Raw genomic sequence first — 23,246 nt, 5'->3', positions numbered from 1 at the left:
TAGTAGGCACAGATCTGATTTATTTCCGGTTTTGATTATTTGTTACCATTTTAATCCTGCCTTTCCCGCTCTCCTCTCTTATCCCCACAACAACCCTGTGAGGCAAGTTCGGCCGGAGGAAAAGGACTGACCCAAAGCCACCCATTTTGCAGGCCACTACAGGGTTGTGTTGCCCAGTTGGGGGAAAGCGACCCAGCTTCCCACCACAACCCTTCTTCCTTTCAACTAGCCTGGGAACTGAGTCTGTCTGGCATGATATCCCACCTCCTTCCTTCCTCTGTGTGCCCCCCCCCCACCGTATAAATGAAGGAAAGGCCCTCACAAGGCACCAGGTTGGGGGAGATGGCAGGGTCTGCTTCCAGCTTCCTCACCTCTGCCTCGGAATCCTGCTGCATGTGACCCATGCACCCCACTCTGTTCCCTTCCATCCTGGGGCAAGTTGTTCCTTCCTGCGCCTTCCCAAGGGGGTGGTAAAATCCATCCATGGCAGTGTGTTTAAAAGCTAGAGTGCATTGAGGAGCTTGTGCTATTCGTAGTACGGACTGGAATCCTCTCACAAGGTTAATGAACATTTGGTGGAAGTTTTCTTCAGAAGGAAGGATCAAGGGTTTTAAATCTCAGGAGAAGCAGTTTAGGAGGGAGAAATGTCTTTAAGAGCGGGGGTGGGGGTGCTGCCGCTGGTGTCGGCTTGGATGGGGATTACAGGGCACACATTCTTAGTGCTGTAGCCAAGAACAGAAGCATCTCCTCTCGCTGCAGTTTAGCAACAAGGGTAGTAAAATAGCTTTTTTTTTTGTCTCATACAAATGTGCTCGGTCTCGTCTGAGTCGTTCAGCTTTTCACCTTGAAAATTATGAATGAGCACCTCTTGCATTTGCTGGGGGGGGGGGGGAGGAATCTAAGCAAAGCATTTCCCCCCATACAGGTGAAACTCGGAAAATTAGAATGTCGTCAAAAAGTGCATTTATTTCAGTAATGCAAGTTATTGTTTTTAATTTTTACAAATGCTTTCTTTTGGAAATTCCACAGTAATAAAACAAATAGTTACAATAATACAAAAATAACACTATTACATTTCATTAATTACATTCCATTTATAATTGACCTGACTAATGACAAATAATTACAATTACAACAAATAAAGGCTTGACATATCTTGCTTTGCATGTCATGCATCTATCTCATATACTGGTTTCACCTTTTAAGTGGCATTACTGAAATAAATGCAGTTTTTGACGATATTCTAATTTTCCGAGTTTCACCTGTACGATGATGATTTTGTGGAGAGATTAGGTTGGAGAGGGGACCGGGAAGGTAACTGTGGGTGGGTAATTCCTGAGAATATTGGGGAACTGGGGGGGGGGTGGAACTGAGAAGGAATTTGCTGTGAAAACCCCCATGAGATTCAAGGGTGGGGGGTGTGAGAGTTGGCTGGGGTGGAGCACAGGGAGGTCAGCAGTATCCAGAACTTGCCTGCAAGTCTCCCTTCCCCCTAAGACGAGGCAGAGAGGCCAGAGGGCTTTTATGGGGAGAGATGGCGGAGCTTCCAATCCCTTTCCCCTCTGCTTTTTCTCTGCCCAAGCTCCAGCGAAAAGCCACAGGCTTGAATTATGGATGAGACTCCTTGGGTTACAGCCGGTTCCACCACACCAGAGAGAGAGAGAGAGAGAGAGAGAGAGAGAGAGAGAGAGAGAGAGAGAGAGAGAGAGAGAGAGAGAGAGAGAGAGAGAGAGAGGAGTCCAGAGACAAGAGGCAGCAGTCAACATTAGTAGCAGCTACAGCTCCCTCTCTTCTCTGCCCCCACCCCTCTGCTCAAGATAAAGGCTTTTCCCCTGTTCTCCCTTGAGGGAAAACTGGCCTGCCATTATTGGAGGAAATGGCCACTGCTGATGCCACGGAGGAACATCGGCTTCCTTCCACCCCACCCCGGGGTTTAGGGAGGAACTTGGGAGCTGTTTTAGCAGGAAGGTCAGGGCAGATTTCCTTCCCTCCTACTCCAGGGGTGAAAAACAGGTCCTGCAAACAGAACTCCGCCTTAACGTGTCTCTCTGGTTGTGGAGCATGCATGCTTGCTGCTGACTCAAAGCCATGCTTTTGGAGCTATAAAGCGACAGTTCTGTAATTTGATTCACAACCTGAATCCCAGTCCTGCCCAAGTTGTGCCTGTTGTGACAAAAACCACCCATCAGTAAAAAAGGGGGGGGGAGACACTCCTTTCCTTTCCATATGTTATGTAAGTTAGGACTTTTGTTGTTGTTGAAAATGTATGTTTCTATGCTACCAGCTTGCAGTAATATGTAGTCCAAAACTGAGCGCAAACAGAATTCTTTAAAAACTGGGAAGAGGGAGAAGAATTGGATTCTGTGGTGAATTGGGGGGCGGGGGCAGCAGAATCTCACCTTGGCATCTGTTAGCAGCTGTCTTGCAATTCCCTCTTGTCCCAGTGGCCATTCAGCCTGCCCCCCCCCCCCCCGTGTGCCTGCTCTGTTTAACTGGGTCAGTGCAAGAATTCTGCTTGTAATCTTACAGCGAAAGGATGGGTGGGGCAGGGGGTACTGACCTTCTCCGGTGCCACACTTGTGAATCTCCTGACCTGTAGAGTTAAACCCTCCCTTAAAGAATTCTGAATGCTGGGATTTGTAAAGGGTGACCCCATGAGGAGGAAACTGCAGTGCCCAGAATTCTTTGAGGTGGTGAAATGGGCTTAAATTGTGCTTGGTGTATACCAGGCATCCCCAAACTTCGGCCCTCCAGATGTTTTGGACTACAGTTCCCATCTTCCCCGACCACTGGTCCTGTTAGCTAGGGATCATGGGAGTTGTAGGCCAAAACATCTGGAGGGCCGCAGTTTGGGGGGTGCCTGGTGTATACGCTACCCCTATCTCCCATCTATGACTGGTGTAGCCAAAAGGAGGCTTTTCCCAGTATGCTTCATGCAAGTCCCAAAACAGTGAATGTATCAAAACTATAAAGTTTAGCTAGCGGAGGAGTGTGTGATTTCAGGTGTCTCTTATTGAAGGGACATGGGGACTGTCATATTCCTGCCCCGGGGGGGGGGGTTGATTTACAATGTTGTTGATGCTGGCAAAGATGGAGCTGTGTCAAAGCATTCTGGGTGTTGGCGAGGTTCCTTGAAGGACTCTTGCGTTTGTGCGGAGCTTGTCATGAGCAGCATGGAGGCTGGGGAGAGTGGGAAGGCAGCGTAGGGCCTGTGTGGAGGTGGTGTGAACTACCGAAACGGCATCGGCAGCTTGTGTTACTCGTTTGCCACGTCACACTGCCCACACGCATGCATGCAGAGGTTGGGGACCATGCACACTTGCACGGGGAGGAGGGGTGCTCACGTGAGAAATTGCGTGCAGATGGTGACAACTTGGGCTCTCTTGCCTAGGGGAGCATGCCTCCTCATGTGGGATTACGCCTCGCAGGGTTGCCAGCTCTGGTAACTTGTGAGTCTCATGGTTTGGGATCTCTCTCTCTGCATCGCAGCTCTTGAAAAGTGGGAGGATTTTGGCTTTCTTTCTCCTCTTTTCTTTTAAATCAAAGTAATAGCCAGTAAATCAAAGATAAAGAGCTGGAAAATGTAAGTGACCCGTCAAGAACACAATGTTGACATTCTGTTTTGATCTTTCAAAATCATGTTTTTAACGGGAAGCCTGACAACAGAACCTTTGAAGTATCTGGGTAGTATGTTTGTATTGTGGGAAGAGTACTAAAGAGAGCTAGTGTGGTGTAGTGGTTAGAGCAGGCATCCCCAAACTGCGGCCCTCCAGATGTTTTCGCCTACAACTCCCATGATCCCTAGCTAACTGGACCAGTGGTCAGGGATGATGGGAATTGTAGTCCAAAACATCTGGAGGGCCACAGTTTGGGGATGCCTGGGTTAGAGCAAGGGTGGGATGATGATGATGAAGATGAGGAGGAGGAGGAGAATAATAATGGGAATAGCCCCCTTAAGCTCTCAAGAGAAAATCTGGGGCATAAAGATTTTAAATCAGGTTTCCCAAACTTAGGTCTTCTTCTGTTTTTGGACTACAACTCCCATCTTCCCTAGCTAGCAGGGACCAGTGGTCAGGGGTGATGGGGATTGTAGTCCAAAAACAGCTGGAGACCCAAGTTTGAGAAACCCTGTTTTAAATCATGAGTGGGAAACGTATTGCCTTCCAGGTGTCATTGGACTCCAACTCCCAGTAGCCCCATCTAGCATGTCCAGTAGTCCGGGATAATGGGAGTTAATACTCCAACAAAATCTAGACGGCCACAGCTTCCCCAGCCCAGCTTTAAATAAATAGCTGTCTTGAAATAGCAATGCGGTGGGTGGACAGGGAAGGCGGGACCACTCCTAGGATATTCCACATAAGGGCAGGGAGGGGGTGTTGATGGTTGCTGAAGGAAGCGTCTCATTGCCTGTCCTTCTCTGCTTCCAGGCTTGGCTCCCACCTTCCTGCTCCTGTTGGCCTTTCCTCTGGTGGCCGCCATGTGCCCCATGCTTTGCACCTGCTACTTTTCTCCGCCCACGGTCAGCTGCCAGGCCAACAACTTCTCCTCGGTGCCACGGGTCCTGCCCAGCAATGCTCAGCGCCTCTTCCTGCAGAACAACCTGATTGGGACCCTGCGGCCTGGCATGTTTGGACCCAGCCTCGTCACCCTTTGGCTCTACTCCAACAACATCTCCTCCATCCAGCCGGGCACCTTCCGCCACCTCCAAGCTCTGGAGTGGCTGGACCTGGGGGACAACCGCAATTTGCGCACCCTGGATGCAGACACTTTCCGCGGGCTGGAACGGCTGCAGTCTCTGCACCTGTACCGCTGCCAGCTGAGCAGCTTGCCGACCACCATCTTCCGTAACCTCTTCAGCCTCCAATACCTCTACCTTCAGGAGAACAACCTGCTTTGCCTGCAGGTGAGCCAGAGCGCTTGGTTGTGGGTTAGCATGGAACTTGGGCCACTGGCCTCAAGGGGGAGCTTGTTCCCAGGTGGGCCATGGAGGTATGGACCCCTTTCTCCTCTGGCGGTCCTCTGGGCTTAAGTTCCTTTTGACCTTGTGGGGCATATTCTCAAGGAAAGATGATGGGAGTGGGGAGGAAGAAAAAGGACTGGCAGTGGAGCCTGAGGACAGATGGGGAATTTCCTCTGAGTTTCCAACAAGCAGATGGAGGGGAGAGCATCTCACTGGGCAGAACAGGGAGGTGGGTCGATGAGGCGAGGTGTTGACATGTTTCCAGATAGATGGTTTTTAAGATGTGCCTTCTGAGAGGCCAAATGGAGCCCTCTCCGCCATCTCTCTCTCTGAAGACCGGCAAGGAACTGGTGTGGCGCTCAGCCTTCCACCCCCACATGGCTGGTCCTCCCCTGAAGGCAGGTTCTCTGTGCCCTGCCAGCGACTCACTTAAAAACCACATGCCTATCCGGCCTCAAGTGCGCTGTGGCTTAAGAGTAGGGGAGCTGCAGCCTGGCCTGCAGCAGCAAAACTGCATTTGCAGATCATGCCTCAGTGCTTCAAGCCACATCCTTAGCAGGGGAGGGCAAAGTTTGTGAGTGGGGGACTTGGGAGCCAGCCTGTATCATTTCCTCAGCCAAAGCGCAGGAGTCAACTTCCTCATAAAACTCTGGCTTTGCGTCCAGCAGTAAATCCTGCGTAGCTGAGTGGGAGAGATCTGGAAAGGTGGGGAGGCAGCAATGAATGTCTACAGTCTTGACAATCGGCCTAGAACAGGCATCCCCAAACTGTGGCCCTCCAGATGTTTTGGCCTACAACTCCCATGATCCCTAGCTAACAGGACCAGTGGTCAGGGATGATGGGAATTGTAGTCCAAAACATCTGGAGGGCCAAGGTTTGGGGATGCCTGGCCTAGAATCTCTTATAGGAAGAGGCTTTTGGAGCTGTTCCTTTTGCCAGCAGTGTCTTCATTGCTTGTCCTTTCTCCCTCCATCTCCCAGGATGACCTTTTTGTGGATCTGGCAAACCTGAGCCACCTTTTCCTGCACGGCAACAAGATCTGGCAGCTTTCTGAGAACGTCTTCCGGGGTCTGTCTGGATTAGACCGCCTGTTGCTCCACAGGAACCGCCTGCATGCCGTTCCGACTTGGGCCTTTCGCGATCTGGGCAAGCTCACCATCCTGTACTTGTTCAACAACAGCCTGACCACCCTCTCCGGGGAAACCCTCTCGGACTTGCCGTCCCTGGAGTTCCTGCGCCTCAACAACAACCCATGGGCCTGCGACTGCCGGGCCCGATCCCTCTGGGCCTGGTTCCAGCGCACGCGCGTCTCCGTCTCGGACGTCATATGCACTTCTCCGGCCGATCGTGTGGGGCGCGACATGCGCCGCCTCAACGAAACGGCCTTCCGGGGGTGCCCGCCGGGCAACCACCACCCTGTGGGCTTTGACTGGGGCTGCAGGCCCGAGTGGGAGAATGGAGCTGCTCACCCCCACCCCCACCCCCGCCCCCGCCCTCACTCCAATGGCTCCTCCAATCACCTCTATGGCCTCGGGGGGTCGCCTCCCGCCGACCCTTCCTCCTTCTACAGGGACGTGCCGGCAAATGACATCCGCAGCCCCAAGTATGACCCACCCACAGAGGACGGCTACTGGGGGGGCTATGGCAATGAAGAAGGGGGGCAGCTGAAAAAGGGGTGCCCGGGACCTGGCTGTTCTTCTCTGGACTCTGGAGGGATCAGGATTGGCGTCCTGTTGCTTCCTTTTCCCTGGCTGTTGATGCTTTGGGGACCTTCCTGGTTTTGACAATGGAGGGTGGCTGCTCTGCTGGATGCTAAGCTGCCTTTTGAGGACTGACTCTCTGGGAGATCCAAGCCAGGATGGGTCCCCACCCAGCGCTTAGCTGAGGCCAAAGGGATTAAGCTTCCTCCTGCTACAGGGACAAAGGGAGGCTAGATCTGCTGCTGCTGCTGCTTTCCTGGCCATTTGTGAGACTTGACACTGGAGCCACTTTCTGGGTGGTATCTGACATATTTTGTGAACATATGGCAAGAGCACCCCCTTTTTATTTCTGGGGTGTTGCATAATTCCGCTAAAGATGTTCCCTTAATGCTACTGCTATCCAGGGCTGTTACGAGGCCTTCTGTGTTTTCCATGTCCTGGAAAGAGCAGGGATCTCTTCTGTGCATGACAAGGAAGTGCGGAATGAATGAGGACCTGATCTTCAGAGTTTCTGTTCTTTCTTCAGTATCCTTCCTACCATGCACATAAGTGCCTGCTCAACTCAGAAAAAGAAAGAAAAGAAATACCATTCTCCTCCTGAGCCGCAGAAGGCTACAGGAATCTTGGGCCCTTGACATTCTTGACTCCTCCCCCATTATTTGGTATATGTTTTGGAGTTTTTTTGTTTAAACACCAGGGGACCAAACCAACTCACATAATCAGTTCAGGTAATAATTACCAAGTGCAATGTTTCACTGGGTAAGCTAATCTTCATTGGCAGGGATAGTGTCTACATGATGATGAAAGTGGCTGTGTTAGCTCTTCCATACTACCAAGTCTTAGGCAACAGTTGCAGTTATCTCATGATAAACACGATCATGTGAATTGGCCCTTGCTCATAATTGCTGGTCTTCATTTTTTGTGTGGCTATGTCCTCTCCTCTCCCTTCCCCACCCCTGGTGCCTCCATGTCTTCCCCTGCCCCTATTTTCCCCTGAAAAAAGGCCAAAAAATTGGTTGGTTGGAGAACTATTAAACTATTTTAGTATGGCTTGGTGGACTTGGTCACTCAAGGAAGTTTGTAATGGGATACACGGAGAGAACCATTATGAGGTGTAAGAAGTCCGTAATGGTTGGCTGACTGGAAGTTACCTGGAAATGATTAGCTCATTCTTCTGTCAAAGGTTGCTCATTTCTCACTACACATTCTTGAATGGATACTTCCTGGAGGAACCCTTAAGCCAGTCATTTGGTTTCTTCAGAAATTCCGTTATTGCAACTGGTCTTCACTCATATTGAAGTTGTGGCCTATGTCTGCTGCCGTGTAACGTGCGTTTGCTGCAGAGTGCTACACTTGACAAAGAAACACAACTGAGTCCAGTTTCCCAATGTGTGCCTTTTCTTATATAAGTGTTCTCATAATCACATGTTTACTTTATAAAGGTGTACCTGCTTAAAACAGGCCCCAGAGCTTTGGGACAAGGGCTCCTTTCAGATACATTAGTCCACCGGCCTTTCTAGGCTTAGTTGGGTTGAAATGGCCTCTACTTCTGTCTTAGCCTGCTGCATAGCTTATTTACAATATTTGTTTATATGCTGCCTTTCAGCAGAAAGTTAGCAAAGTGGTTTACAAAGCAAAATTGGACAACAATTAAAACACCCTCACTCTAAAGCTTTGGCTACACTTTATAATACGCCCTCTTCCATCAGCTGAATGTTACTTGAAGGCCTCATTGGAGAAATTCCAGCAGTGGATTCTCACAAATGCTAGAAATAGAGGCTGTCAGAGATGCTGATGGGAAGGAAGACCTGAAGCCATCTCCTGTTGCTCTTGTAGCCTGGCTGGCCCCATAGTAACCATATAGTGTGGTCCTGGAAGTGTTGTTGCATATATAGCCCAAGAGGTTAGTGTCCGAAAGAGCTGTGGGTAATATACAATCTGACTGGGACATAGCAATTCGGAAGAAATTACCGGCAGCAAAAACAAGAGTATTGTAGCATAAACCCCAAACACGTTTATTTTGGCAATGGATAATACTCCTTAAAGGTTTATGCTTCCACAAGAGGCAGTGATTGCCACCAACTTGGATGGCTTTAAAAGATGATTAGACAAATCCATGGAGGATAAATCTATCAATGGCTACTAACCCTGATGGCTATGCTCTGCCTCAACTACTGTCAAAGGCAGTATGCCTCTGAATAGCAGTTTCCGGAAGCTGCAGGAGAGGAAAGTGCTCTTGTGCTCAGGTCCTGCTTTTGGGTTTCCCACAGACATCTGGTTGACCACTGTGAGAACAGGATACTGAACTAGATGGGCCACTGACTTGATTCAGTGGGTGGGCTCTTCTTATGTTCTTAGGTAAAGGGACCCCTGACCATTAGGTCCAGTTGTGACCGACTCTGAGGTTGCAGCGCTCATCTCACATTATTGGCCGAGGGAGCCGGAGTACAGCTTCCAGGTCATGTGGCCAGCATGACAAAGCCGCGTCTGGCAAACCAGAGCAGCACACGGAAACGTTGTTTACCTTCCCTCTGTAGCGGCACCTATTTATCTACTTGCACTTTGAGGTGCTTTCGAACTGCTAGGTTGGCAGGAGCTGGGACCAAGCAACAGGAGCTCACCCCGTCGCGGGGATTCGAACCGCTGACCTTCTGATCAGCAAGCCCTAGGCTCTGTGGTTTAACCCACAGCGCCACCCACGTTCTTAGGCTGTAATAAATGTGTTATAGTCTTTGAGGGTTTGAATGGACCCTTAGCCTGTTTAGCAGCAAGAGCAACACACCCTGCTACCTCCACTGAAAGTTGCTTCTAGAAGCAATGTGGACCATAGAGTAAGGTGACCAGACGTCCCCGGATTTACAAATCAGTCCCCATACAAAATCCATTGAAGTTGAAAAGTGTCCCTGGATTCATTGAAACAAAAATCTGGTAACCTTACCATAGACAGAGGAAGCAATGTCAAGAGGGAGGGTCCTCTAAAGGCAGGGCTGGAGAACCTGGTCCTCCTGATGTTGGGGGTCTTCAACTCCTGCCAGACTGCCAATGGGTAGGAATGAGGATTGTTGTAGTCCAACAACATCTAGAGAGCTACAGGTTCGTCATCACAAGGTTTTTCCCATGGGTGTATGAAAGGGTCATAGCTTTTGGTGGGAAAGAATCCTTTCGTTTTCAGAACATCCTAATAATTTGTTCTGGCCCACCCTGAAGAAAGATGGCCTACTCTCAGATTGAAGGGAGAGCCCTTCCAGTCCTGGAATGGGCATCAGATGTTCAGAATGCCAGTAGTACTTGCCTCCCTTTTCCTAAGCTCTTATTCCTGTTATACAGTGGTACCTTGGGTTACAAACACTTCAGGTTACAAACTCCGCTAACCCAGAAGTAGTACCTCGGGTTGAGAACTTTGCCCCAGGATGAGAACGGAAATCGTGCAGCGGCAGCGGGAGGTCCCATTAGCGAAAGTGCACCTTAGGTTAAGAACGGTTTCAGGTTATGAACGGACCTCTGGAACGAATTAAGTTCATAACCCAAGGTACCACTGTACACAGTTATTGTATATGTTTTGGATACAAATACTTGTACAGGGTTAATATTCTAAACAGAGAGGCTTGTTATTGATAATTGGAAGGGGATCAAAAATCATCTTTTACGATGCCGTGTTAAATTGAAAATATTCAGTGTTTCTTTTTTAAAGGTTTTTTTTTAAAGGACATGTTCTGCTTAATTCTTTCGCTTATTTGCTGAGAGTCTCCTCCTTTGGCAACATGATATGCTTTTAAAAAATAGCATTTTCTTTTTTCTTGTCCCCATTCCCCTGTTAAGTTTGCCAGCAAGAGAACTATCTGCATCTTAAAACTCTCCAAGTCTCTGCAACCATTTGGGGTCCCCCCCCTTTTTATTTTTAGTTTTCAAAATAGGCTACAAGTATGTTTTGTAAAGATAGGAGCGATCCCAACCTTCCTAAAATAAAAATTCAATAGAGCCCTGGGGTATGTGTTCAGGGAGAGTGTGGATCAGGTGGCTGGCATCAGAATGCTTGGTTTTATAGTGCTTAATATTGCCCTGGGGTGCCTGCAAATTGTGATAGAGAGAGATGGGGCTAGAGAGCCTCTTTTTTAATATGTGGAAAAAAGGGCGGGGCTGGGGTTGAAGCAGCAAGAAGAGTGTGTATATTATCCCACTCTGAGGGCAGCAGCTTTCTTAATTTAACTTCACATAAGGGAGCGAGAGGATGTTAGAGCTGGAAGAATGGGTTATTTTTAGCAGGTAGAAGGCTGCTCGTAGCCAAAGTTAAATGTGAGAATACAGGTGTGGGGTGTGCGTGTGTGTGTGTGTGTGTGTGTGTTGGTGTGTTGTCTGAGGCAGGTTAAATAGGCAGTTCCATTGAAAAGGGTTTTAGGAGCAGGAAGGTGAGGAGATTTGAAGATGGTGTGCCTGTGCGCGCACACACATTGGGGTGACTGAGCAACAGAACCAGCTCTCTGGTGTTCCTGTGGAAGGGTGGGCAAGGGAGTGAGTGAGTACGAAGTTAGGGTTAATTGGCAGGGGTGCAGGCAAAGGCCAGAGCTGCAGCGAGGGCCATGCTGAGCCGTGAAACGGGAGGAAAGTGCCATTAAATCTGCCAGCAAGACTCCAGCGGGCTCAGTCTTTCCAGGTCAGGTAATTATCCTTGTGAAATATTCATGACCCCTTATCCCAGATGCTATTTCAGAGCAGCGGGGGGGAGGGATGTGAGAATGAAGGCTCGGGAAGATACAAACACACATACGCATAGCTACATCGCAGCATGGAATCTTTACAAATTACACACCTTCTCGTGCCTCCTGCCCACCCTCCCTCTTAAACACAGGCAAACATCCACGAGATTGTGCAGGCAGGGCTTCCTGTCCAGACAGAAGATGATGGGGGTAACCTGCTATTGTCGCGGCAGTCGGCAGCCCGCCTCATCTTTGCCACAGCAACAGCCCCCTGGAAAACCTAGCATCTCTCTTGCTGCTTGTGTACGGAGCCGCTGTGGAAACTGGAAGACGCGTCGTTCCAAAAGGCTTATGGGGGCTTGGCTCTCCCCGAGAACTGCCACCAACACTGGCGAGATGCGCCGAACTCGCTCTCATTAGTAATCACAGCCACTGATGTCTGGGTGACCCATTTGTTCCGGTTGCTAACCTTTAAGTCCAATTTGCCCCCGAGCTGGGCATTGGCAATCCTTAGGACTAATGGCAAAAATCTGTTGTGCTGGGATGAGCCACAAAATCTATGCCTTGCTCAGTTGCAAAGGTGGACTTTGGTAACAGGGTGCAAAGGCAAAATCTCCCCCCCAAATTTTTTTCCCCCTTATTTTCTCAATAATTTCCTTTGGTACATTTGCCTAGTTTATGGATCTTCTTAGTAGGTACTCCTATTAATATGTTGTTGTTTTGCAGCTACTCACCTTGGCACCCTGTATGGGAAAACCACCCACACTACCCTAAAACCGGTGCTGCTTGGTTGCTATGAGGAGTGCCGTACCCCATATAGGGCAGTGGTGGGGAAGCTGTAGCCCTCCATATGGCGCTGGGCCCTGACACCCCCAATTCCTAGCTATTGGCCATACTGGCTGGGGTTGAAGGGAGGCAGAGCCTGATAACTTCTGAAGGGCCAGAGGTTCCCCATCCCTGCCATTGGGCAAAATAGACCTCTGCCCTCACTTTCTCCTGTGTGCTGAACTATTACAGCAGGGCAGTTTGGGGAATGGGAAGCTAAATGCTTTGTGTACCTTACCTCAGCCACCTTTGCAAGAGCCTTGCTACTCAGGATGCTTCCCAAATTTTTGGTGAAAGGGTATGGCTTGATGCAGGGGTTGAGATTTGAAACTGGGCTTGCTGCAGCTCGTGTTCTGTAAGGTAAAGGTAAAGGCACCCCTGACCATTAGGTCCAGTCGTGACCGACTCTGGAGTTGCGCGCTCATCTCGCATTATTGGCTGAGGGAGCCGGCGTACAGCTTCCAGGTCATGTGGCCAGCATGACAAAGCCGCTTCTGGCGAACCAGAGCAGCACATGTAAACACCGTTTACCTTCCGGCTGTACCTATTTATCTACTTGCACTTTGACGTGCTTTCAAACTGCTAGGTTGGCAGGAGCTGGGACTGAGCAACAGGAGCTCACCCCGTCGCGGGGATTCGAACCGCTGACCTTCTGATAGGCAAGCCCTAGGCTCTGTGGTTTAACCCACAGCGCCACCCGTGTCCCTTCATGTTCTGTATTTGCTCTTAAAATACCTGGCAGCAACTCCTCCTGACAGGCACTCCTGCATCTGGTGTTAATCCCACACCTTGTCGACCTGCTGTTCCTATGAGCGCTCATAGACTCATAAACAGAAGTATTATTTGTGTACCACTGCCCTGCTTAGCCACAGCTCAGCTGCCACAGTCAAAGGACTGGATCCTGTGGCCAGAGTTCTGTGTGTGCAGTCTGTCCACTGGGTGTGGAGTCTACAGTTGGAGTGTTCTGCCCTGGACAGGGCCAGTGGCAGACCTAAATTCTGGGGCCCCTGAAGCTCGAATAGTCATGGTGGCCCCTTTACAATCAGCAACAAGGTCTGGGTAACCAATGTGATCTTCTTCAATGGGGTTTACAACATCTGTGCTACTGACTCTCAAACTTTGGGATTGTGTGATCTATTAGTCATGCAACTCAGAATGGGTCTGCTAGAGCCAATGTTTCTAAGCAAGTAGATTCTGCGGGCCCTCTAGAATTAGGGGCCCTGAAGCTTAGACTTCATTCATTTCATAGTAGATCTGCCCCTGGGCAGGGCCTAATGAAGGGCTGTAGCTCAGTGGCAGAGAATTTGCTTAGGAAGCAGAAGGTCTTGTGTTAAATCCCCAGCGGGGAGAGACCCCTGCCCTAGAGAGCAGGGACAAAACTGAGATGGGTGGGCCAGTGACCTTTTATGGCTTCAGGCAGCTTTCTATGTTGTTCCTAACTGGGAAAAGGAATAAACGATGCAGACGAAGCCATTATTCAGATTGTCTTGTTGTGAACAAGTGAGTCAGAAACTGCAGCTTGTATGGTATTATTACCTTGCTGTAGAATTTTCTTTTGGGCGCCTGCACAGCATCCCCAGCACTGCCTGTGCTTATGTCCCTTCCGTAAGGGAGACCAATTCCAAACACTTTGAAGGGAAGCATATGGAGAAGATAATTAAGGAGCGATCTGTCCATTCCACATTGTTCCGCTTTCAGTTGTTGGAAGAAAAAAAATAGGAAAGCAGTGGAATATGAGGCTGCCCTCTCTGCGCAGCCAGCTTAACAAGTGAATTAACTAGTCTCTCTCTCTCTCTCTCTCTCCTTTTTTAATCCACTATTTACTAATGGCAGATATCAGGCTTTACAGAGGGCAAAGTGACCTTCCTTTTCTCCCCAAGCGGTATGTAAATAAATGAAGGAGTGAAAACTATTGACATTTCTCCTCTTCTAAATGAAGCCCTGATGAAATGTAGATTGCGTCTCCAAACACCACCTCTTTCTTCCCATTGTTAAATGAGGAATGAGGCGGCTCTGTCCTTTTTCCCACAAGGGCATGTTGAATCAGCCAGTGGTAACTGTGCTGTCCTATGCATTCATCCCCTTAACTCTGCCCTTCTCGGCCATGCGGTGAGGAATTTCCAATGTCAACATCCCTGGAGTGACTTGTTTCTGTGCAGCTCCCTAAATTTCATGAATCAATCAAGAGCTGCATACAAAGGAACTCTGCGTTACAGATGGAGAAGTGCCATGGGGAGAGCTTGCTTGAGCAAGCCCTAGCATTGAAAGAAATTAAATGCAGCCAGGTGTTCTAGCCATCAAGATATTGTTTTCCTTTCCAAGCTTAACGGAGCTGGATCGATGCAAGTGGCTTATCCAGCCCCTTTGCCAAGGGGTCCCATTTATGGTTAGCATTAGGAATCGACGGTGATGGGGAACCCTTTTCAGGGCCACATTGCTTTGTGAGAAACTTTCCAGGGGCCACATGCCAGTGGAGGGCAGGAGCAGAGGCAAAAGTGGGTGGAGAAACTCACTTGATTGTTATGTTCCAGGCACATAAAAACCAGGAACAAGAGGCAGTGATGGCCACCAACTTGGATGGCTTTAAATGAGGACTAGAGCAGCCTGTCATTGGCTGCAAGCCAGAATGGCTATCTTCTGCCACCTTTGTTGGAGGCTCCTGAAAACCAGTTGCTGGAAGCCTCGGGAGGGGAGAGTTCTGTTGCTCTCAGATCATGCCTACAGCCTTCCGCTAGGCAACTGGTTGGCCACTGTGACAACAGCATGTTGGACTAGATTGGCCATTAGTCAGATCTGTCAGGGCTCTCCTTTTGTTATAATTTTCACTGTTCAGGGACATGCTCCAGCCAGGCAAAAGAAGTCAAGGAGGCAGCAAAGCAGTCAGGGGGATGTGTGGCCTGGGGCATGCATGCCCTGACAGCTGGATGGGGAGGCCTGGGTTACTGTATTTGGCCCCAGACCTGAGGTTTCCCATTCCTACTGATTGTCCAGAACTTTAAGACTCGGAAACAATGCCCTAAAGCAGTGATGGCAAACCTATGACATGCATGTCAGACATGACACACAGAGCCCTCACTGCTGGCACGTGCCCCACTGGCCCATTCGTGCTGTTGTTGTTGTCGTCCCCCCCCCCATTTGTTCTCCCGCTCCTCCTACAGCTTGTCTCCACTACAGCTTGTCTCTGCTGTTAGAACCCTTAAAACCCGGATCCTTTTTTGTTGTTGTTGTTGCTGGTAGCCAGAGATTGGGTTTTTTACCCTTTCTGTGCTGGTTTTTTGGGCGCTTTGGCAGACTATGTCAGTGCTGCGTGCTAGTTCCAGCGAAGGTATTATTCGTCGTTTATTTCTGTTCTCATTCCCCCCAAAAAAGCGAAGCAGCTTTGGGGCACCCCCAAAAAAAGCAAAGCAACTTTTGCACCCCCCAATAAAACCTCCAAAACTTTGGTCAGCAGCTCTCCCAAAGAAGCTCAACAACTCTGGGCACTTTGTGATAAATAAGGGTTTTTTGGTTTGGTTAGGTTAAATAATTAGTTTTTGGTTTATTAAATACAGTTATATATTACAATTATACATTTTTGTTATTTAAACTATAAATATCATGAAATTATGGGGGGGGGTTCTCAAAGTGACACACCACCTGAGTTATGCTCGGTTTGGGGGCGAATTTTGACACACCAAGCTCAAAAGGTTGCCCATCACTGCCCTAAAGAGTAAGCACAACAGAACTTGGTGGAACTTCCTGCTGGGTAAAGATGCCTAGGATCAGCCCACACAGAAACAACCTGGATTGCAAACTGCTTCAGTGCTAATGGTGTCCCATAATTTGAGAAAATACATTGATCTAGCCATTCTGTTTTCCTTTTCTGGGCTTGGGAAACAGTAAGCTAGAAGAGAAAGTCTTTTCTCTTATTCTCCACATCAATATGGTGCTTTGCAAGCAGAAAGTTAAACTGGGCTTAAGTGCAGAGCTTCTTGGCGCACTCATGGAGCGGGACTTAACTTGAACCTGTGCTCACTGCTGGAGCCTACAAAGTAGATAGCTAATGCCTTTGTATCAGTACTTCAGATCTGGGTTAATCTATATAGAAAATGGGCTCTCCATGTAAGGTGCAAGGCTCAGCTCAGAGAAGGCTTTATCGGGTATTTAGTGGCTTTGTGACTCTAGCAAAGTGACGGTCTCGGCGGAAACTCAGGGATGCCAATTACAGAGGCCAGATGTATGGCCCGCTTGCGGTTAACGTGTTCTGTACATATGTCACTCACTCGATAAAACAAAGCAAATTCCTCATTTTAGCATGGAATGGCATTCTCTGGAAGAGCACTGCTGTGCTTTGTCAAACAAAGCAAATCATCCCTGAGTTGAAAAGTCAAGGATGCATTTCAAAGGCTGACGTGCTGAAGTAACAGTCAAGGCTACTGAAAATAATCAAAATTGAAATGCATGTGAAAGACCCCTCTTCATCCTGTCTTGCTGATTGGGTCGCAAACTCTTTTCCTAGCAAAGCACTTGTGCCTTAAACTGCTTTCTGACCAGCATGTGAAAATTTTTGCTGTCGTGCTTATCTGCATGCTGGGGGCAAAGAGCTGATCTACCAAATTTCTTCTTTTTGTGTAGCTGTGTAAAGATATCTTTGGGGTGGAGGGGAAGCTGGCAACTCAACTTCCCAGTTACCAGAAGGCTGTGTCAGAAAGGAGTTGAACCACTGAACCTTTGGTGTTGTGGTGTTTGGGTTCAACTGTGACTGAAGTTCTTCTGGTCTGGTTTAGAGCCAGCCAGATTCTTAGCCAGAGGGAGGCAGCTGCCTCAGGCGGCACATCCAGAGAGGCAGGGAGCAGTGGCAAGGTGGTGTTGAGAAAGCAGAGTTGTGCATGACACACAGCCTGACCTGCAGCTCTTAAATCAGCCTGCTTGTCTCAGCTGTGATGGCAGACCCTGCCAGTGTTCAAGGAAGATTCGGTTGCCCAATCAGTCCAGTTGGCTTCTGAGCATATTTTTTGTTTTATACTTGTAAATGGCTTAGAAACCACCTTGGCAAGTTGCGGTATGTAAACAATAAATAATAAAAGAATGGGGAAAACACTATTTTGGCCTTTGCTTTAGGCAGCATAAAGCCTGGGGCTGGCCCTTTCAGTCTTGCAAGGGGGTCAGCAGAAACAAAGCAAAATTAATGGATCTAATTTGTCTTCTCTCTCACAGCTTCGAGAGGGGGAAACTGCTTTACAACATACTACCGACATAAATCACCATAAATACACCCTTTGGCGGGGAACATGCTGTTGAATTAGCAATTACGTATATGTGGTTCTTGCATCAAAGGTGAAAAAAGGGTGGTTTCAATCTGCTGTCCTCTTCCAGACATAGGACTGGTATTTGGAGACTGGCGGGAGAAGGCAAGATTTCAGCCAAATTTAGAGACCTGTCTCTTTGCTAGGTTTGACATTTAATTGCCCCTGCAAAAAAGCATCCTATTTTAAGAGTGTGTATGTAGTTACCGTACATATTTCTATCTCAGTAAAATAAGAGCAATAGGATCATTACGGGCCAAACAATACACCTTTAACCTTTGTTTTAAGCAGAGGGATTTGCACTTTGGCCTGTTTAGTTATAAATAACAATTGTTCAGCAAGAACAACTGCATGTGGTCAGCACCCGCTCCAGCTTTGGGGAGGAAGGGTCCCTTGGGTGAGATGCCCCTCAATGGGCCTCCACCTCTCATCAAGTCCGCCTCTTTTTTGCCGCTTGCCCCACTGCTCTCTTGCTTGCCCTCCCCCCAATGCGGCCAAATCTGCACAAATGCTTGAAGAGAGAGGATGCTACTCCTCCATTTCCTCCCTCTGGCAGCTGCTTCTATGCTCAGAGAGGGCATATAACAGGCAGATGAGGAGAAGGAGCAAAATCAGGAGCTCAGCGGAGGGACCTCTGCTCAGGAGGGAAACCTCAGCAGGTACCAAGTGATGCTGACCCTCTCCTGTCTGAATGGGGGAGGGAGGGAGGAGAGGCCAGAAGGCCTGGCTCCTCTCCTTTCCCCACCTCACTGTGGCATCTCTGCCATCGACCTGTTTGCCTGCCTTCTATGGATATCCATCACATAAAAGCAACAGGACTCTGGCATGCCTGCAGTTTTCCAGAGGGCAAGTACCGATGGACAAAATATATATTGTAAAAGAAACCCCCCCCCCGACTCTCTGGTTGTACATCTCCATGATGCTTTCTGATGGTTATTAATGAATGTGCCATCAGTTTCTATTTCAAGTTGAGCCCACATGGCTGAATCCGTAACCCGATGCCTTTCCACAGCTCCCAACTGGGTTTAAGGAAGTAATTCTCAGCCTCACGCAACAAAATTTTGATCTGTTTTTTTCAGTTCAGGTTTGCTTTGTCTCTCTTTGTCAGACAGCTAATGTGGCTGCTGCAGCGATCCTTGCTTTGAGCATTGCCTTTCAGTGGAATAGCTGGAATTCTGGCCTTGGACCTGCATATTTCACACCACCCCTTAGGCTGGAGTTTCGCTGCTGTTGTTGCTTTTAAATCTAAACGCTGGCTTCAAGGAGTGTGCAGACTTGGTGCATGATTTTCATACTTCTGATCGTGCCACACATCAGGGAACTGGGGGCCTGGCTTCCAGATCAGAGGCCAGCTCCCCAGAAGGCTTCTCCCCACATATGGCTTTTCTCTCTTCTGCCCTCACCATATTCCTTTTACTTTTCCAATGCAAATAGTCTGCATAGGGCAGGGGGAGCCAGAATGGAAATGCACTTGTGGTGATGGTGGTGGTGAGCTTAAATCCTCCTGCATTATTATTATTATTATTAGTATTAGTATTAGTATTTAGCATTATTAGCATTATTATTTCTATACCACCCTTCATCTGAGAATCACAGGGCAGTTTAAAATATAAAAACACAAAAATACAAGCAGTAACTCCAACACACACAGTTTAAAAGGCCCCTGAATGTTTATTTACCCAACGGCCTGGGAGAAAGGGAATGTTTTTGCCTAGAGATAAGTAGTGAAGGTGCCAGGTGAGTCTCCCTGGGGAGAGCATCCCTGTAGCGGCAACAAAGAAGGAGACTGAGCTGGACCCAGCTGCAAGTGACAATCCTTGTGTCTTTGCTCCATCACCTGCCTGCTCTTTACTTTTAAAAGCCATTCGCATAAGTGCTTCGAGGGCATCAATGGCATTTCATCTCGTGTGGCCCCTTGCATGAGGGAAGCAGTTGCAGCTTTTCTCATCTAGGAAATAAACGCACGATGCATTCATGGCTGATGGGCGACTGAGGATACAGCTCCTTAAGCTGTTCTCTGAAACAGTCCCATAGTTGTTCATCCTTGTTCTCCACACATCTGGTTTTAGGAAGAAATGAATTGCCTCTCTTGAAATGGCCATTGGGTTCTTGTTTTGTCTCTGACACTGACCGATTGTGCGCTCCTGGGGCTGTTTCCTTCCCCTCCCGCATGCATTTGGCACCACTCTGAGGGAGGAGAGTCTTCCTCATTCTCTCCCACCACCTCTTCAAGGACAGAGGAGGATGCTGCTATCTCAGTTGGTGGGGACTGAACCACAGCTGGTCATTGCTCAGCAGCTCACACCCATCCTGCCCTGGTTCAAGGGTCAGCAGGGAATTTGGTCCCCTTGCCACAACTCATTGGGTGGTCACTCAATCTAAGGTTAGTTGCATTCCAATTTGATGGAAGAAACAGCTGTTCAGAAGGGGATCAGGAGGATTAGGCGGCAGGAAAGCAGAAGATAAAGGCCTTAAATGGTTTTGTATCTTAAAGACATAAGGCTATTAAGATGCTAACATGGAAAGGGAAAGATATTTCAAGAACCCAGGACATCAGACAGCAGCGCCAAGGAATCCGGTTAGCCCAGAAGAGAAGGTGACGGAGGCAGAGGCAGAGTCCCACCTTGTAAGAATGGGGATGCTGTTTGCCTGGGCTGACCTCACAAAAGGAGGCCCTCATCTTTTAGGCATGATGCAGGCTATTGCCTTTGTCAAATCATCAGTCATACAGATCTATGTTTTCATAGGATGATCCTTTGTAATCCAGGGATTCCAGCCCAGTTTTTGATAAATGCACTTATTAGGAAGCCAAGCTCTCTGCATCAGCTCTGAGCAGGTGTTGCTAGAGTGGCCAGGTGTCCTGTTTTTACAGAGGACAGCTCTCTATTGGAAGGGCTGCCTGGTTCAATATGATTTGACCAGAGGAAGAGAGGATGAGCAGTGTGTGTGTGTGTGTGTGTGGTTGCCCACCAACCTCACCTGGATGACAGTAGACTGAGCAAGTCACAGTCTTCCATTCTATGGTGGGGATTCTTCTGCTTCTATTTAAATTATGCCCATTATTACTAAATATGCATTTATGTGAAGCAGCAGACAGGACAGAAACCTGTTCTCTCTTGTCCTTGTTTTGGTAGGGCTTTTCCTCTTTTGCAGCAATGTGTAAGAGGCTGCCCTATTAATATCAGGCAGGAACCCTCCCTAGGTCATTTTGGCTCAGAGACCCTCTGCTGAACCATATGCTAGGTCCTCCCCCACCACCGAAAGCCATGCCATGTTTCTGCAGCTGGCACCATTCATGCCCGCCTCTACCCCTGACCTGAAGTACTTCTGCAGCCCAGAGTGTAAGCCAGCTGCTGCAAAATTGCTTTCCCTCCCTTCCTGCCCTCTGCAACAGCTCCCCTTCTTTCTCTGCACCCTCCTGCCCCCCTGCAAAATTTTCTTTCTGCAAACCCTTCAAGATGACCCCCATCCCTGCTCTTGGTACGAGAACTTTTCCCCTCTTCTGACACACAGAGAGATGGAATCCGAAGGCAAGGCAATGGCACCTGGCTCCTTCAAGCTCTCACGATGTGGAAAAGAGACAGAACTGTGCCACTAAATATTGGATAGGTCCTTCTCTGTAAGAGAGACGAGAGGGGAGGGGAGAGCCCACTAGCTGAACCACAGGTCAAGGTGCCCGAAGGCCTGTCCTGCTGCATTCATTTGAGTAGGCTGTTGCCTTTCTTTCCCCTTCCTGTCAGCCACCGTGCTCTAAGAAGCCAGCAGATCAACCCAGGCATGATTCAGCTGCTGACAGAGTTTATATAGTACTTAGGGCAGAAGCTTGCAACTACTGTCAACTCTGCTGGGCTCAACAGGGCTCTATAAACACAAATAAATCTCAATGATCCCGGTGGCAGGAACACTCCGGCCAAATCGCAGCTGGAAGTCCTGCGTTTGTGAAAAGCCTGCGGGCCGCTGCATTCCCTTCCTGCTACAGCTGCACAGGAATAATGCAGGCTCTGAGAGAGCCACACGACCCGCAGGGGTAAGCATTGATTCCGGGAATCTCTCCCCCCCCCCCCCCGTGCCTCGGTTCTCGGGGTCACTCTGGCAGGAGCAGCAAAAGGAGTTTGCGGTCTTCTGGGGAAGGCGGCCAGGATGAGCGAGCAGGTTGGAGCTGAGAGGAGCGTAGGCTGGCAGGCAGATGCAGGGAATGCCAGGAAGCCATTCAAGGGAGCTTTCAGGAAATAAATCAATCAAGAAGTGAGAGAGCAGCCTATGAAAAGAGGGCATGGAAATGGTATGGAACTGGACTCCATGCTTCCTCTGAGCCTTGACGTGACAGCCAGCTGTAAATTTGACCTTCCCAGAGACATCCGCATGATGGATATTAAAAGAACATGAGGCGCTGGGAAGTAAGTCAAACACATCTATTTGGGGCAGCAAAATTACTTCCATTCCCAAGGCAGAAAACATGTGTGCAACCTCTCTTGCGGGTGAAAATGGCACATTATCTTGGCCAAGTCCTGCTGAAATCCCTCCATCTGCATGTGGAATCTGTGTCCTCTTTTGCATCTGGGCACCACAGGATAAATCAGTGGGTGGAAAAAGAGAAGGGTGCTAAACTTCTCCTACACCTACACTAAATTTTGAAACCTAAATGATTTGGAATGCAGACATTGCCATCCAGCACAAAATGGCATGTAGTGCTTAAGGACCAAACTAAAGTCTCTAAGTCTACGCTGAATTAGGTGACTGTGGTGAATTAGGTGACCACCATGAAGTGAGAGGTCCATGGACCGGCTCTTCTGACATTTTTTCGTTTGCTTAAAAGCAGCCATATAGGGGAGGTGGGGTGGGAGGCATTTGGGTCCAGGCTGCTGTGCTATGGAAGGAAGGTTGAACATTCCCCCCTACAATGTTTCTGTGATTTTATCAAATCTCCCCAGCTGCTATTCAACACAGAAGGGAATAGTAACGCCTGTGCTTATTTGACTCCATGGCTAATAACAGCATCTGGGGGGGTGTCTTATTTGATCAGGGAAACAGAGCAGGAGGAAGTGGTCTTTCCCCCTCCTTTCCCCCCAGCACTGTAACCACAATCCAAATCCAAACCCCTTCTTCACAGATGCTTTTAAGCAAATGAAGTGACATTACAGAACCCAATTTCCCATGTCATGTGTAGTTTGTTGTCCCTGAGACATCTTTGAAATCAATGGTCTTAAATGTGCCTCTCTCTGAACTGATCTGTTTTCAGTGGACAATGGATATTTGAAATCCACTGCCATACGATTTGATGAAAGAGAAAAACTAGACAAAAGCATGGGAAATGCATACTGTATATGGGTAGGTATCAGCAAAGATGTGCTGGGCATTTCCTGTCTTGTGGAGGGTAAAACATGAACTACTGGATAGAAGGAATGTGTGCTAGAAACCTGCTAATCTGTCTTAGTGCCCTGAGCTGCGCTATGCTTCTTCCAAGGCAGCTTGCCCTAAGCTGGTACTTTCCAGATACTGTAAGACAGCAACTCCATCAGTGCCAGCCGGCATGGTCAGCGGCGGTGGGAGTTATAGTTCAATAACATCTGAAGGGCACCACGTTGAGGATGGCTGTTTTAAGTCATCTGAAACTGACCATTATAAGGTGGGAGACACTGGGCTTTTCAGAATCTCTTTCTCATTTAAATGCAGGCTGCTTCTGGAGTAGGGGATACACGACTTATTTAACAACTGGAGATGCCGTTTGGAAGTGTGATTTTGTATTCAAGTCATCCAGCACTCAGACATTTTCCTCACCCAA

At 48.6% G+C, this 23,246-nt stretch overlaps 1 protein-coding gene across 1 annotated transcript; it reads left to right on the top strand.

Moving 5' to 3' along the window:
• The first annotated feature begins 4,436 nt into the window (after positions 1 to 4,436).
• On the top strand, positions 4,437 to 7,706 carry RTN4RL2 (reticulon 4 receptor like 2). Its single transcript, XM_035126319.2, has 2 exons — positions 4,437 to 4,903; positions 5,941 to 7,706. The coding sequence occupies exons 1-2, from the start codon at positions 4,478 to 4,480 to the stop codon at positions 6,742 to 6,744; spliced, it is 1,230 nt and encodes a 409-aa protein (XP_034982210.2). The 5' UTR covers positions 4,437 to 4,477; the 3' UTR covers positions 6,745 to 7,706.
• Positions 7,707 to 23,246: the final 15,540 nt, after the last annotated feature.

The sequence above is a fragment of the Zootoca vivipara genome, chromosome 1, assembly GCF_963506605.1.
Source record: "Zootoca vivipara chromosome 1, rZooViv1.1, whole genome shotgun sequence".
NCBI classification, from domain to species: Eukaryota; Metazoa; Chordata; class Lepidosauria; order Squamata; family Lacertidae; genus Zootoca; species Zootoca vivipara.
Note: the sequence above shows the minus strand (reverse complement) of the source record. Positions and strands in the feature narration are given on the sequence as shown.

What these genes read in the sequence shown, in the direction of transcription:
- RTN4RL2 (XM_035126319.2), top strand. Translation starts at nt 4,478, where the DNA reads ATGTGCCCCATGCTTTGCACCTGCTACTTTTCTCCGCCCACGGTCAGC. An exon ending in ACAACCTGCTTTGCCTGCAG is followed by an intron (nt 4,904 to 5,940) that starts GTGAGCCAGAGC and finishes TCCATCTCCCAG; the next exon opens with GATGACCTTTTTGTGGATCT.